Raw genomic sequence first — 15,964 nt, 5'->3', positions numbered from 1 at the left:
AATTAGATATATATATTAAATTTTAATTATTAAAAAATATTTTAAACGTGTTTATCTCGTTGACTCCCTTAAAATAATTGCAACGGTAAGAGGCTTAGAGATAAGGATCATGACCTTAGGCTTTCTGGCTTATCTTGATCACTTTCACGTAGTGCAGCGCGGACTAGCTCTGCCGCCATGACTAGGAAAGTAGTTTGAGTGAGCGAGTGAGTAAAATTATGAATAATCACATACATAGCAGTTAGAAGTTAGAAGCGTACTTGTGCTGAGTCCAGGGCATAATCCTCCGGTAGTTATGGCCGGAACATTAGCGCCTAATGCTCTTCTCATAAAGGACTTAGCACGCCACGCATACTTTGTGTCATCGCATATATCAACATATGCCGTCTTGGTGTTTATGGCTGCTTCAAGCACGCTGCATTTTTCTTCTTTTTGGAATGGCCCCGCCGCATGAACCACAAGATCCACGTCTGCATTTTCATGCTTGACTTTTTTATTGACTAAATAATTAAGAGTAAGTAAGACACCAAAAAAAACTAAGAGTACGATACCTTGAAGAGCATTTCGGAGTGAATTTTCATCATTCATATCAACCTGAGAAAAACCAAAATTGCCCCCCAGTTTTGCAACCATAGCTTCACCTTTCTCCCTATTATTGTTACCGTGATTTAATTGAATTAACGACTCTTATTCACAGTTAGTAAACTAATTAATTATTGTATATAACAGAGAGAGACCTGTTTCGACCGGCGACGACGATGCGGAGGTCAGGGCAGAGGTTGGAGAGTGCAATGGCGGTGGATCCACCGACCCGACCCGTTCCACCAAGGATCAAGACTCTCGAGTTGCGGGTTTTCTCCGGAAGCTGAACCGTGTCAACGTCAATGTTGCTTGTTTGGAGTTGGCTCTTGATATTGATTTTGGAATTCAGTGGCAACCATTTCAAATTGGAAAGCACAGAAGCTGGCGCCATTGAATTTGGTTCCGCGCCAAGTGAATGAACACAATAACTAAATAACAAACTAAGTAATTCACTCATCCAGTTTTCTTTCCTTCTAATATTTTATATAGGCGATGTAGTATGTGTTAATAGTTTCGGGTACATATTTATATTAATGAATATGAAAAGTTGAAAACTCAAATGATTTAACTGATTTTATTAAATTTTCAAATTTTTATCTAATTACTCTCGAGTATTAATTTTGGCCATATGAAAAATATGGGAAAAACGACGTTACCAAGTGGAAGAATGTCTTTGCTTCCACCGACACACGTCATTTGTTTATTTACAATGTACCTAACTATGGCGACGCGCACATGCACATGCAGTTTTATATTAGGGTACAGCAACTTCCCAAACCTACCCCCCAACTCTCTCTTGTTTATTGAAGAAAAAAAATGATGTTTAATATTTTTTGTTAATTGAAAAAAATTCACTAAAGTATAACATTTTAAAGATTTATTCTATATAAATGCATTATAAGTTCAAAAAAATTATATTTTTTGTTTTTTTATAATTATAATTAGAGAACTATCAACTAACTAAGTAGATAAATTGCAATAATTTCTTTTTAAGATATTTGATTTTTCAAGTAATTAATACAATTTTACTAACAAAGAATCTTTGATTTTTCAAGCTCGAACTTGAAAACTTCTTACAAGAGTATTGAATCTCTCGAAAAAATTAAATTGGTATAGCAAAATAGAAAATTAAACCAACTTTATTTACAAATATTAATAAGACCGAAAAAGAAAAAATGTAAAAGAGACCGAAAAAGTATTTTGTGTATATATATATATTGTCTCAATACAAAAAATTCATACACAAAATACTCTAGTATATATATATATTAGAGTACTTTTAGGTATATATCATAAAAATCGTAAAATCTATGAAATCTGTACAATATCACTTTAAAGATTTTTTGTGGTGAGTATGAGCGATAAGTCACTATAATTAGCCGTTTCTAGTAGAAAAGAAAAGGAAATATATAAACATGTGAAGAAAAAATAATGAAAAAATTGTTAAATATCTTGTTGTATTGATTTAGCTTGTGTTTGTTACATAAGAGAATTCCTGTTATTTTTGTGGGCAGATAAACTAGGAGGATCTAATAAATATGTGACAATAAATTAATAAACAATCATTTGAATGATTCCAAGTCTTCAAATTAATAATTAATATTTTTGTAAGAAAAATAGAGCTGAATTAAATTACAAAACTCTTCTTCCTCTATATATGCTGTTTGGCATCACTTGCCGTTAGTTTACACATTGCCCGCGGAAAAATTCCACTTGCTAACTTTCTTTTTTCGGATTTTGTAAATTTCTGGAGATCTCAACATCTTGAAAATTTCCATTCACACGCCAATATAATAAGATATGTGTATCATCCTTCATAAACTTCAAAGCCTGATCACATTTTTTATTTTGCTTTTTGCATCATGAGGAAGAAATATTTGCTAGAATGACATCGATGGGAGAAATATTTTTATCTTAGCGTGTGCCCATTCTAGGAGGTTAGTAAGCCAAAGAAGCAAGATAGATTTTTTTTTTTTTTTTAAAGGTGAGCAAGTCTAGTTGCATATAAATATTTTGACGTTACATGTGAAACTCTTACGTAACAAACAAATATGATATACGGCCTTGGCCCTTGGCCTTTGTTCATTTTGTAGACGACTAAACGAAAATCATCACAGGCAATTAATATTACAAGGATATAAAATATTAGAGGTAAAAATTAACTATTAAATAAATTATTATATGTTTGTATATATTTATATATATTTTTAAATAAATAATTAGTTATTAAAATATTCAAATCCGACATAATATAATAATCGAATATGAAATAGACGAATAATCAAACTTATTTACATTAATAAAATAAATTATAAAATATTAAATGCATATTTTATATGTAATAATTAATTGATAATTAATTTTAAATGTATACCTAATATGATTGGTTAAAGGGTTTACTAACTGTGTGTAAATCAAATCCACTCAGCATTATTGTACACTGATTACAAACGAAATAGTTTATACAGGAAATTCAAATAAATAGTTTTTATTTTCCATCATGAGGAAGAAATATTTGCAAGAATGACATTGATGGGAAGAAATATTTTATTTTAGCGTGTGCTCATCATAGGAGGTTAGTAGGTCAAAGAAGCAAGAATTTTTGTTTTTAAAGCAGAGTAAGTCTAGTTGCATATAAATATTTTGATGTCACATGTGAAACTCTTACCTAACAAACAAATATGATATATGGCCTTGGTCATTGGCCTTTGTTCCTTTTGTAGACGATTAAACCAGAATCATTATGGGCAATCAATAGTACGAGTATACAAAATGTTAGATGTATATAAAAAACAATTAAATAAATAATTATATTCATATATTAATTTATATTTTTTAAAATAAACAATTGGTTATTAAAATAATCAAATTTAACATAATAATCAAACTTACAATAGAAGAATAATTAAATTTATTTATAGTATTATAATAAAAAAAACTTTATGAAACATCAAAAACGTATTTCTATATATGTAGTGGCTGAAAATTTTAAATGTACACGTAATATGATTAGCTAAAGGGTATACTAGCAATGAGTTGAACAAATCAAGTCAGCATTATACACTGGTTACAAATAAATAGTTTATACAGGAAATTCGATTAAATAGTTCTTCTATTCCTACGAAAGAATGAATCATCTCTCAAAGGACTATACATTCATTCATTACATTGTACCCTACAGTGTAACATGAGAACTTTGCTGGATTTCACGTTTGCTTTGATATGGACAAGATTCAAACATATATTCCTAACCCGAGCTCCTTTGGATTTGTTTCAATCGTCCACGGTGACCTGTTTAGTACCAAAGAGAAGAGAAAAGAAAACAGCATAAATTGAAAATATCAAAGGAAGTCACCAGTAATAACTAAATATAGAGCTACATTTTGAAAGTTCATGAGTTCACCTGTTCATTACAAAATTAAATGTTCCCTGGCTAGCACGCTGGAGAAGAACTTCTCTGGCCTCAATTGCAAGTCCTTGAGCCTGCATGTGGAATTCGATCAAATAGTTGTAGGACAAAAAGGAAAAAAGTGTGTTCTGAAATCTTAAGGATACAGGTCTAAAGTAAAATGTGGCCAAAGAATAAAGAAGGATTGATAAACAATGTATATGCATACTTCTTCAGGAAACCAAACACCAGGTTGTGTGCTTCCTTCAAGAATCGCAAGTGCAAATGCTGCTGTTGCAATTCCTACAGATCTGGAAGAATGTACATACTGTGTTGATCATGATCATAACTAATTAATAGACCATATATTCAGTCTTTATGAAATTAACATCATTAAAAGATATAAATTTTACTGCATAAATTTTTCCTTAATTAAAAATCATGCAAAAATTTAAAATGAGAAGATAAAAAAATGAAAAAACTTACACGGAAAGTTTGCTATGACTGAAGAGGCCAACCTTGCTGCGGCCACTTGAAAGCTCCAAATCAACCTGTCCAGAAGATAAGATGACATAATTGGCTACGTTTTTGTTAGTTTCTTGTATCTTATTGAACATCATAACAACAGTACTGCAATGTTTAAAGAGGAAAGGAGGAAAAAAAAAAAAGAAAGAAAGAAACAGAAAAGGATTTTGAAGAAGCACTAGTTTCATCCTACTTATTTGCCTCACCCTCATTGATACACGTTCCCCAGCAATCCCATCAACTGCTCGAACAACAGGATCAAATAACTCAACCAACCTTTGGACTTTACTCCTGTCTCTCAAAAATTCCTGCATAATTACTTAAAAGTATTCACATTATAATTAATCCTCTCTTCGGCTCATAATATCTGTCACATTTAATTAACTTTTTTAAGTATAATATGTCGATCCTTTCTCACAATAAAAAATATATGGTAGCTGTTTGTTTTCTGTCGGGAATGATAAAGATAAACTATATACCATCATGAATGTACTTTCTTGTATGCCAAGTGCAAATTCTGGGCACAATTCATTGTATTGAGATGACATGTTTAATGAAAACTGTTAGTAACAGAACTTATGGTTTGGGAGCATACCGGAGGAAAAAGATTGGTCATAGCTTCCATTCCCCAATTCCAGAAAAATGGTGCTGTTCCGAATCGAGCACTTACAGTTGGCACTCCTAGAATCTCATACGCACTTCTAACCTCTGGTAAATTCCTGAAAACCATGTATTGAAGTGGAATCCTAATTTCTGAAGAAAGCAAATATATGGGGATAATTAAATGAATTGGTTGAAGAATGAAGATCACATATCATATCATATCATATCATATCATATATGAATATGATACAAACAGTTCCATGATCTTCTTGTGCAAGCTTTGTAAAATGAGCAGAATATCATCTCCACAGACTTTACAACTTAACTAATAATATGTAAAAGACTCAATTACGGTGTATAATTATTTTTCTTTTTAAACACAGTTCCACGGGATTTTTAGATTTCAAGCACTTCTATATCTATAACTTACAATAGATAAACATCTCTTTTGCCAATCCCTTTTCCAAAATCTACATTGAGCATTCCACTATATGGCTTCAGTTTGATCTTTTCTCCTAGTTGAACATTCCAGCATCATCATTTAAATCCTACAAACAAAATGGTAATTAACCTAGATAAAAACAAAAAACTTAAACTATGTAGACAACAACCTTTGCTATATGCAATCACTTCCTCTCCCAACAAGAAGAAGCTAGTAGCCAATATGGTTGGACCAGCACCACCAGTTCCAGCTGTATAGTATGAGAACCTGAGAAAAAGATAGCAAATTATAAGTTGATAAATCAACAAGAAATCCCAGAAATTAAAGGGTCTAACACCGGATAAACTTAGTCATCACTATGTTCTATTTTAAAATTCAGATTTTCATTCATTTTTCTGCTAAGCTTAATTTGTCTCAGCAGCAAAAAGAAAAGGCATATATACATTAGATTGATGAAAAGCTTCAGTTTCAGTTTCTGCAGCACGGACAAGCTCTGCTGCCATGACTAAAGACAAAATTGTAGAAAGTTTTAGCAATACATATAGCAGCAAATGACCACTAAAATTACAATATGCGCTTCAACCCATATTGCCGAGTAAATAAGAATGGCAAGCCCAAAATACATTCACAATAACAGCTTATATCATTCTTCATAATCATCTGAAGAGAAAAATGCATTGCCGAGTAACAACTTTTGACATACACGTATTTTCCAGGTCAATTTAATATGGATTATTTGAAAGTTATTCTTGCCAACACAAGAATACAGCATATAAATAAGCAATTAGCACTTAGCAGTAAGCACCATTGCTCACTCCAGGGTATATTCCTCCTGTTGTTATAGCTGGAACATTCGCAGCTAACGCTCTGCTCATAAAGGACTTTGCACGCACTGCATAGCTTGTGTCATCGCAAACATCAACATATGCAGTCTGCATCAAGAAACATATTGAAAATGATAGTCAGGTGTTGCACATGCACATGTAAAACGCAGGAACCAAGATATATGCCTGCATGTAGGTGCGGAGAGATTTTCAATATCATTTATAACATAAGCAAGGATTAAATGTTGAATATAGAATATGGTACCTTAGTGTTTATGGCAGCTTCAAGCACACTGCATTTTTCTGCTTGTTGGAATGGCCCCGCGGTATGAACTACAAGATCCACATCTGCATAAAGCAGAGCCTTAAGATATCATTATCACTGAATTTTCCCATCAATATCACTATCACTCCAAACATATAAGCTTACATAACCGTATAAGTTAAAACTGTATTACAATACAATATAAACTTTACGGCATTATCAACAACATCAATTCACCACACAAAATAAACATACAAGCAAGCAAGTAAATGAAAAGCCAGTTGACAAAATGTGATGTTACTGCAACTACTTTCTTAAGTTTTAACTAACTAATACTGTACAATCTATTTAGAGTAGTTACGATTACCTTGCAGAGCAGTTTGGAGTGAATCTTGATCATTGATGTCAACCTGAGAAAAACCAGAATTGCCCCCGAGTTTTGCAACCAGAGCTTCACCTTTCTCTCTGTTGTTACCATACTTGAATAGAATTAATTGCTCTTATTCACAGTAAACTACGTTAGTAAATAGTAATTGTTATATACATAAAGGTGCTGCTGAATAGCAGAGCAGATGATAACATGGAAGAGAGAGAGAGACCTGTTTCTGCCGGCGACGAGGATGCGGAGGTCGGGGCAAAGGTTGGAGAGAGCAATGGCGGTGGATCCACCGACCCTACCTGTTCCGCCAAGAACCAAGACTCTCGAGTTGCGGGTCTTCTCCGGAAGCTGAACCCTCTCAAACTCAATGTTCCTGCTGCTTGTTTGGAGTTGGCTCTTGACTTTGAGCTTCGAATTCAGCGGCAACCATTTCATATTCAACGGCACTGCAGCTGGCGCCATTGAATTGAAGGAATCAATGAACAAAGCTCCCTCTTCTTTTTCTTTTTTCTTTCTAATTTCTGCACTGTATTATCAACTTATCATCTGCTCGTTTTCGTTATCTTTTGTAATTTTGTTTATACTTGGCTGTTGTGCTGACGTGGTCACAAACGCTTCTTACATACTTGGCAAAATTGACGCCACTAGAAAGTAGAAAGTAGAAACCGTGCCATGTCGTCCCTTGCACTTACAACAAACAACGCATTACAACAATGCTGCGTCCCATTCAATTTAATTAATATGTTATGCTTTTTATTACGTATTAATTTAATGGCATTTTCAAACCGGAGAAATTAAGTATTCATCGTTTGAAAAACTGCAATAGAATCTCAGTCAGTATGAATTTTTAAAGACAATAGTAGCATATTTCAAATGAACTGCCACTAGAGATCAATTGTGTGTTTATGTAACTCGATAGAAATTTCTGCAATGTGTAAGTTCTTGTGCTCTAAGGTTCTCGAATCGAAATTTGAAATGTTTGTCTCTCCCATTTACCAACTCTCCATTTGATCTGAAATCTGAATAGAATGTTCGTTTCATAATATACTTCATCCATTTAAAACTCTACTACTGTTTGATAATCTAAAAAGTTCTCCAATAAAATCTAATACAAAAATGCTAAGAATCGAAATTATCATCATTTTACAAAGAAACCAGAATATTACACAAGCCAGCCAACCTCTCAAAAACGCCATCTACAGGTCCAAAACTATATATCAATGGGTGAAATTTCTTTTTTGGAACTTACAAACCCCGTCCAGAATATGTAGCGAACATGCTAGCAAAAGCAATGTATAAACAAATTAAATTTAATAACAAAACCAAAAGCCAAAAACAATGTTAACTCTTGAGAAGGGTCTCGATGGCTTCAAATAAAAATGCTGACATTTCAGGGCTTGGCGTCTTGATTGCACTCTTGACGCCTGGACTTCCAACCACTGTGGTAAGTTCAATTAATAATGGTATCCCTCGTGGCATTTTAGCTGAGAAGTAAAATACATCTTGGTTTGCATTCTTGCGCTTTGCAATGAAGAACACATTTGATGCAGCCAAACGCTCCAGTGTTGCATCCACACTGCCAATCACTATGGCCGGGAAGTCCTTAGAAACCTCATTTGAATCAGGAAGAGACCTCCATGTCTGCAAGCACAGTGAATAATTCGGTTTTAATCTCTAAATACAATTATTATTCTATGTTTAAAGATTCACATACTACTAGTCTTCTATGCTAAAAGAATCTTTGAAAATGATTTAAAGAATGGTAACTTATAGCCATTAACCAACATGATCAACAAGGGATCCAACTAAAGCCATACCTCTAGGAAAGCTGAACGTTCCATTTTACCGTCCTCAGTGAAAAATACATGAAATGGGATTTTATCGTTAAAATACCACACAGGCTGCTGGTTGTTTTTCACAGCAACCTGCAAAAGCGAGTTAGGAGGACCTTGGGACATGTTCTGGAACATAACCATAGGAAGGAGTGTTCTAGCCGATGTGCCCGGTTGCAGTTGTGGAACCTGAAAAGCATTGAGCTAAATATTAGAATTTAATTTAATTTGATAGAAATATTCGTAAAAGCCATATAAGCAATAATAACCTGTAGGGGTCCACCAGCTGCAAGACCAAATGTATTCTTGTTAAATTGAATCATGAAGCCATCAAGTGGGACCTGAGTATTGTTCTCAAACAACATGCTGTAAAATACTTGACCATCTCGCCTAGTCAATTGTGCACTGATTTGTAAACCCTGACCAGTTGAAGCTGGAAGTAAAATAGGCAATGGAGGCCTGCAAGAAGCACAAAAGATATAAGATAATTCCGTCGAAGGCAGAGTAAGGTTTCAGAAATTTCTTGACCATTACATATGTTTATTTATCCAGAATGCACATAACCCTATTTTAACATATTATAACACATCACAGCTTCATGTAAATCAATGTCGGCCACTATTTCAATAATCAATACAAAAGTAATAATGTTCTAAACAAGCAAAAAATTAGAACAAAATATAGCCAATCATCTTATAAGAAATATCAAATAAGCAAGCCACAGTTTTGTTTCAAAATTATCCATGTTTAACTCACCCAGCAGGAGTAGCTGGTTCATCAGTAGGAACTAGACTATTATCCATGCCCATCAAATCACCAAGTAAATCCGGCACAGGCACGGCAGGTGGAGGTGATGGCGGTGCAACAGATGCGGAGGTTGAAACAGCACCATTGGCAGGATTTGCAGAAGACGACTCAGAATATGCTGTTTCACTTCCCTCAGGATACTCTTCATCTTCAGCTTTCTGGGCTGAGGTGTGTGCACGGGTTACAAATGCATCTGGAGGCTTGTGATAAACTGAAGATAATGTAGCAATGTTGACAAGGAGCTCATCAAGTAGAGACGAATCAAGTTGGTTTGAGTCATCAGTTATCACAGGTTTCTCAGCTAACACAACATCCTTAGCTGCCTGAGAAAGACAAGTTAGGACCATTAAATGTTACAGTTCAAAATTGATATTCAAAGGAGAAGTCAAGTAAGAATTTGAAGGTTAGGAAAGAAAGAGATATAGAAAGACACATTATGGAATTTGAACTTGAAGGTTAAGAATTTGAATGTGCTTAATACTTCACATAGAATGGTAACACATCATGGACTCCTCCTTAATGAGTTAAAAGAGAATAAACTTAGTTGTGCATCTAATCTTCAGTGCACTATGCACCTCAACTAATTAGCATGTGCAGACACAGATGCAGACAACAGAGACTTGTATAATTCAAGAAATCAAACCTCAGGATCAGTTGAGAGAAGACGCCAATATATGTATGCACGATCTCGCAAATCAGGATTATCTGTCTCCATAGTGGCATTGTTCAAAACAACCTGTTCAAATAATTATGAAGTGAATTAGCATAGTATCATATGATGGATGCACATGAAGAATTGGTGAAACTTTCGCAAATTAATAGTAGATTCCCAGAACCAACTTATACAACTAACAACAAAATGGTCAACTTTTTATTTTGCTTCCAACAATTTTAGGAACTTTTCTAGGAATATACTGTTCAACAAAGTTGAGAGAGAGAGAGAGAGAGAGAGAGAGAGAGATTTCTTAGATTTTTTGAGGAAGAAGAAAGTATCATGGTCCATAACATACAGACAAAGGAATACACACAATTATCTAACATATAACAATTTAGACTATAATTTTGAAGAAAAAGATCTCACAGATAAAACTTTGCATACTAAGTAAAACAGAGGTTCTACAACTCAATTTTGGTAGAGAAAGATCAGTTTGTTTGACACCCTTCCTATATAATTCAGAGATGGCATTTTAAGGACACACTGAAAATTGGGTGTGAAAGTGCTGTCTAGATAAAATTATATCAAGAAATTTCACTATGCTCTCCATAAAACTTTTAATTTTAGAATCTTTTCGAGAACTTCCATTGGTCCATAAATAAGGGGTTCAGTTCTTGATAAGTATGTTGTATGCAATATGAGGCAGTACCTGAATCATCTGTTGTGGGCCCTCAGTTGGTTTCTTAAGGAAAAGTTTGACAGTAGCAGTCAACAATTGTAGTTGGACTTGGGCAGGCTCTTCTGGGAAACTTTCTAAGAAACTTTCGAGAAGCTCATCAGCATTGTCAATTCTTTCCGCATATTCACCAATAATCCAGATCATACATGGCAATGCATAATGGCTATAAAAGGACATTCAGATAAATTAACACCTTGGCTTCTGGCTCGTCCAAAGTGTCTAAGCTCTCACAAAGTGTTGCAATTATGGACTCATATCTGCAAAGTGGAACAATGGTTCAACTAAACTCTGAAATATAATAGCATTTGTTTTGCTTTCTTCCTCCTTGCACCACCAAAAATAAATAAATATATAACAGATGAGAAAAGGATAATACGTGTTGGGGTATCTTCTAAATATATCTTTGATAACAATGATTGCCTCTTGAACCACATAATTTACTTTTATCTTGATCAACTCAAGCAAAACACTAATGCATCTTTCAGCAGCTCTCTCTAATTTGATTGCACAACGACCAATTGCGCGAACAGCCTTTCTAACAAAATCGACATCAACTTCAGTAGCATACTCCTTAAATTCCAATAAAACCTGCAAATATAATAACAAAGGACTAAAGAAATCAAAACTAGCCCCTTGCTTAACAAGTTAATATAATACATGGGGATGCAGCCACTGATAATTAATATGCAACTGATAAGCTGCAGTTCAGAACCAAGCGAATGAAAGATATACACGTCTCATCAGTGTAACAGGATAACTTGCTATTTATAAAGAACACACAGAAAAGAACATATTTCATTAATGAAAGGACAGAAGATACAAAGACGAACTACATAAAACAAGAAATAAGTAAAAATAGCTTGAAATGAATCTTAACCATGGGACACGATCAGTTACTACAATATCTTTGGCCGAAAAGTATCTGTACAGTTTTCACCAAAATGCTACACTAATCATGTTCAGAAATATGAACAGCAGTATAATGTAAAGTTTACCTGGTCTATGTTTCGGTCTGATGCAAGCTTTATCATAATTTCCAACTTTTCCATTTTCACATAGATAGGATCATTGTACTTGCAGAAAAACACCTGCAGATATATAATAGGAGCTATATAATAAGCCCAATCTCCGAACTGGAGAAGACAAGTTCCTCACTAGTGCCCAAATGTGCTATTTCTTAATGAAGAATTCAACAAAATCGGTTTTAGATCACCACCTTAATTTCATGGGCAAGAATTGTTGGTCTTCTTTGTACTATAAGATTGATATTTCGCAGGGCAACATATTGTATTTCGGGTTCTGCAGAGAGTAATGTCACAAGAGGAGGAGCCATCTTTTTACAGAGATTTCGAACCACATCAGTGCTGGTGATGAGCTCCATTTGTTGCAGGATCATCTACATCTCATTAAAAACTGTAGTTAACAAACCACATAAACTGTGATCTCTAATGTGTAATGCAAGATAATATGTATAGGGGAAAAAAATAAATAAATAAAATTTACCTTAACAGCTGATAGTACAACTGCACAATTGGCATGCTGTAACCTTGGAGTAACTCTTTCTACTATGTTTTCAGCCTCACGAGCATCGGCTGCCTTGTATCTAGAGAGAGCATCCAAGATAAAAACTTGACCCCATCTGGTCATTACATAAAAACAAGAGATATTAGCTTAACTTAGAACAATATGGAATTGAATATGGAAATAGAAATGACAGGATGATGTACATGACAACAATAGCCCATTAACTGCAAAATAAACAAGACATTTTTAGCATGTTTCTGGTCCATGATACAACTGACTAGCTCAGGAGTCAGGACCTTGTCAGAACTGGACTTCATCAAGATCATGCTCCATTTTCTCTCGATTATAATCTCCACATTTTAAATAGAATGGTTTAAAAGGATATATCACCTTAAAGGGAACAAAATCATGACTAAAATTAGCTGTTAACAATACAATTAAACTTACTCTGTACATTCATTTAAAGCAGTGAGGAGCTTTGAGAGTGTGTGACTAGTGATCTCAAAGATGGGTCTGCTACTGTGTTCCTGAATTTCAGCAAGTGCTGCAACAGCATTAGCTACAACCATTGGATTATTATCGGATATCAAATCCTTCAGAGAATCCAAAAATCCCCTGTCCTCAACTAATTCTGCATTTATGTCATAAAGCTTTGCAACACAAATGGCTGCTGTCTTGCGAACATATGGATCATCATCCTGCCAATAAATATCATGCATAACGGTTAAAGATGAGTAGCCTAAGAAAAACAGTCGCAGTTATCAACACAATCAGAAATTAAATTTCAGAGAACTATGTAAATACCTTTAGGCATCTTTGAAGGGGGTCACATAGATACTCGGTAATTTTATCAACTCGAATACAGCCCATTGTCCGCACAGCTAAGGCTCGAATTAAAGGATTTGGATCTTGTGAATCCTACACACCATTTTATATAATAAACAAAAAATAATCCCATCAGTCAACACTCAACACCAGAAATTCAGAACACTTACAACAGAGAGTGTACGGAAATGATTCCAAATCAATATGGCTTCAATCTTGAGATAAAAATTTCTGTTTTTCTTCATTAGAAAAATAAAATAAAAAACCACCCTGAACCAGGGGAGTAGTTTCTGAATGAATAACTCATGCTAAATATAAGGTGTAGTATAAATTGGCAACACAATATGGGGAGCATCAGAGTAAGCAGGGTATACATAATCAAGATAAACTACAAATCCAAGTAGTTAATGATAGCAAAGAGTACTAGGGAGCAGAAAACAAATGAACAAAATAATTGTCATTCTAGCTTTCTTACCTTAACAAATGTATTCACTGCAAGTATGGCAAGATCAGGCTGGCTCTTTGCATAATTTATGAGATATAAGTAGACCAACTTCTTCAGCTCCAAATTTTCAGTTTGCATGCAATTCACCACGTCTGTAAACAAGGATGAGACATCCTTCCCAACAGTCATTGCAGCAATCACCTTTTTCACAGCATCTTTTCTTTTATCCTACAAAACATGGGAGGAAAAAGTAAGAAAAAGAAGTAAGTTTCACATTTTCATTTAAAATTCAATGAAATTTTCATTCAACCAAGTGAACAAAAAGAAAGACCACCAAAAAGGAAGGGCAACGATGTCAAACACATAAATGTAGAGCGATTCAGCATCAAAATAACAAAACAGCAATCACCATATGATCAGTTTTCAATCTGAACATACAAAAATTACATATGTAACCAACAAAATTCACAAAAGCAAATCAGGAACACAGCAGTGAGTTTCACAGTTTAAGGCACTAAATCTTCGGACTAATGTAAAACACAAATCAAAACAAGAAACTCAATCAACATTGGTATAAATCAGAATCTTCCTCATTCAATCGTTATCCTTTCCAGTTGCCAACTTCCGTGATGCTTATCCAGAGAATCAAGCTCTAACTACGACTTCGAAAAACCTAAGGAAAACCTAAACTGCGCGGGAAGCACACAAATGCACCAAAATCAAGCATCCAACTCGGATCCAGGCTCAATACAGGAATCTATAAATTCGAACACATGGCAAAACTACAAATTGAAGGAAAATCCCTACAGATCTACGGCGCGCGTCGCAAGAAATGAAATTACGGTGAACGGAATAAGATCGGAAATGAAAGGATCGTAGAAAATGGAAGGAGTGAAAAGAAGACCTACCTTGTACTGAGAATTGAGCTCCTCTTTGAGCTCAGGGATCTCACCCTTCTTTGTTGTAGAGAAGTACTTGGAATCGTTCCGACTCATCCTCTTCTTCTTCTCCTTCTCCTCCTCCTTCTTCTTTCCTCAGCTTGCGTCTTCTTCCCCTTCGGAACAATGAAACGGAAGCAAAGGAAGAAAAGTAAAACCGATCCGATTTTTGTAAACGTTTTTATTCAGCTGAGTCCAGCAGAGAGGGAGGTACCAGGAACGACGTCGTCTTTGCCATTAGCACCCAGTGCATAAAAAAGATTGATGCTTTGTCATTTGATTTATTTTGAAAAAACAAAATGATAGATGAAGATATTATGGTGCATAGTAATTTTAAAATAATTTTGTTAAGTCACCAAAAAAAATAAAATAATTTTATTAGAAACTAATTTTTTCTACTCAAAAAATAATGAATAAATAAGATTAAATGACAAAGAGGAATTTAAAAGAGAAAAAAAATGAAGGTTAGCTAATTGTCGGTTAAAAAATTACTTCTTAATTTTTTCATTTAAAAAATATCTATGCTCAAGTGAATTAATTGTATATTTGTATTGAGAAAAGATAGGAGTCTCAATTTTAGTGGAAAAATAATAAACGAAGTTCTTAAAAAAAGAAAAGAAAACTTATATTCAAATTTCACCAACTAAAACTATGTTAACATTTTAATCTCGTGATTTCTTAAATTTTCAAAGTAAATCACTAAATTGCTTTTCGCGAATAATTTTTTTTCTATTAACTGACATAGTGAACTTTAACATAATTCTCGTACATCTTCACATATCATCTAGCAGCCTACTTATATCAATTAATTCTTTCTTCATACTTTTCAATGCTTTAATATTTTTTTTTTCCTCCAGCCATTTGAAAGTTGCTCAATTTTAATCAAATGCAAAAATACTCTTATCATTGATTTCAGAAATTGTTATTTGTTATAAGTTGATCATAATAATTGATTCAATTCAAAATCAAGTATAACTAAACTAAATCAAATTATATAAGGACAATAGGAAACATAAAATCAAGAGTAATTCTCCAAACAGAAAACTAAAAACACACCCAGTGTAAGGAATTAAGGATAGTATGAAGCATTAACCATATGCAAGTACGTCAAATATCAATGCATGCTACCATGCTAGGGCAGCCGACCTCTAACCACATAATGAATTAACATTTTTTCTTTTTTTTTTTTTT

At 34.0% G+C, this 15,964-nt stretch overlaps 3 protein-coding genes across 3 annotated transcripts in view; all 3 read right to left on the bottom strand.

Moving 5' to 3' along the window:
• LOC107477273 (uncharacterized) overlaps positions 1-1,081 on the bottom strand; it is a 10,533-nt gene extending 9,452 nt beyond the window's left edge. Inside the window, exons 1-4 of the mRNA XM_016097259.3 lie at positions 738-1,081; positions 552-649; positions 261-470; positions 115-181 (exon numbers count right to left, since the gene is read on the bottom strand). Coding sequence (XP_015952745.1) covers positions 115-181; positions 261-470; positions 552-649; positions 738-1,039 — 677 coding nt within the window. The 5' untranslated portion in view covers positions 1,040-1,081. The remainder of the gene's footprint in view (positions 1-114; positions 182-260; positions 471-551; positions 650-737) is intronic.
• A 2,507-nt stretch (positions 1,082-3,588) lies between these two features.
• On the bottom strand, positions 3,589-7,635 carry LOC107477274 (uncharacterized). Its single transcript, XM_016097261.3, has 13 exons — positions 7,229-7,635; positions 6,997-7,094; positions 6,630-6,712; positions 6,346-6,472; positions 5,988-6,045; positions 5,710-5,813; positions 5,529-5,613; positions 5,091-5,214; positions 4,702-4,803; positions 4,457-4,521; positions 4,200-4,281; positions 3,986-4,065; positions 3,589-3,873 (listed from the first exon to the last, which is right to left on the bottom strand). The coding sequence occupies exons 1-13, from the start codon at positions 7,468-7,470 to the stop codon at positions 3,816-3,818; spliced, it is 1,308 nt and encodes a 435-aa protein (XP_015952747.1). The 5' UTR covers positions 7,471-7,635; the 3' UTR covers positions 3,589-3,815.
• Positions 7,636-8,107: 472 nt separating this feature from the next.
• Positions 8,108-15,015, bottom strand: LOC107477271 (beta-adaptin-like protein B). The gene is made up of 15 exons (XM_016097256.3): positions 14,744-15,015; positions 13,866-14,063; positions 13,370-13,483; positions 13,013-13,263; positions 12,545-12,680; positions 12,258-12,437; positions 12,037-12,129; positions 11,418-11,629; positions 11,234-11,298; positions 11,012-11,190; positions 10,291-10,383; positions 9,597-9,970; positions 9,110-9,299; positions 8,826-9,029; positions 8,108-8,649 (listed from the first exon to the last, which is right to left on the bottom strand). Exons 1-15 carry the CDS (start codon positions 14,828-14,830, stop codon positions 8,350-8,352), a joined length of 2,676 nt encoding a protein of 891 aa, XP_015952742.1. The 5' UTR covers positions 14,831-15,015; the 3' UTR covers positions 8,108-8,349.
• Positions 15,016-15,964: the final 949 nt, after the last annotated feature.

The sequence above is a fragment of the Arachis duranensis genome, chromosome 3 (genome assembly GCF_000817695.3).
Source record: "Arachis duranensis cultivar V14167 chromosome 3, aradu.V14167.gnm2.J7QH, whole genome shotgun sequence".
Lineage (NCBI taxonomy): Eukaryota > Viridiplantae > Streptophyta > Magnoliopsida > Fabales > Fabaceae > Arachis > Arachis duranensis.
Note: the sequence above shows the minus strand (reverse complement) of the source record. Positions and strands in the feature narration are given on the sequence as shown.

Bases quoted from the DNA above. Each gene is read 5' to 3' on its own strand.
- LOC107477274 (XM_016097261.3), bottom strand. From the start codon at position 7,470: ATGGCGCCAGCTGCAGTGCCGTTGAATATGAAATGGTTGCCGCTGAAT. The intron at 6,713-6,996 runs GTAATCGTAACT...TGCTTTATGCAG, and splicing joins ACTCCAAACTGCTCTGCAAG to ATGTGGATCTTGTAGTTCAT. The intron at 6,046-6,345 runs GTGCTTACTGCT...TTTTGTCTTTAG, and splicing joins ATACCCTGGAGTGAGCAATG to TCATGGCAGCAGAGCTTGTC.
- LOC107477271 (XM_016097256.3), bottom strand. From the start codon at position 14,830: ATGAGTCGGAACGATTCCAAGTACTTCTCTACAACAAAGAAGGGTGAG. The intron at 11,630-12,036 runs GTAAACTTTACA...TTATATTTGCAG, and splicing joins CAGACCGAAACATAGACCAG to GTTTTATTGGAATTTAAGGA. The intron at 8,650-8,825 runs GTATGGCTTTAG...CTGTGCTTGCAG, and splicing joins AACGTTCAGCTTTCCTAGAG to ACATGGAGGTCTCTTCCTGA.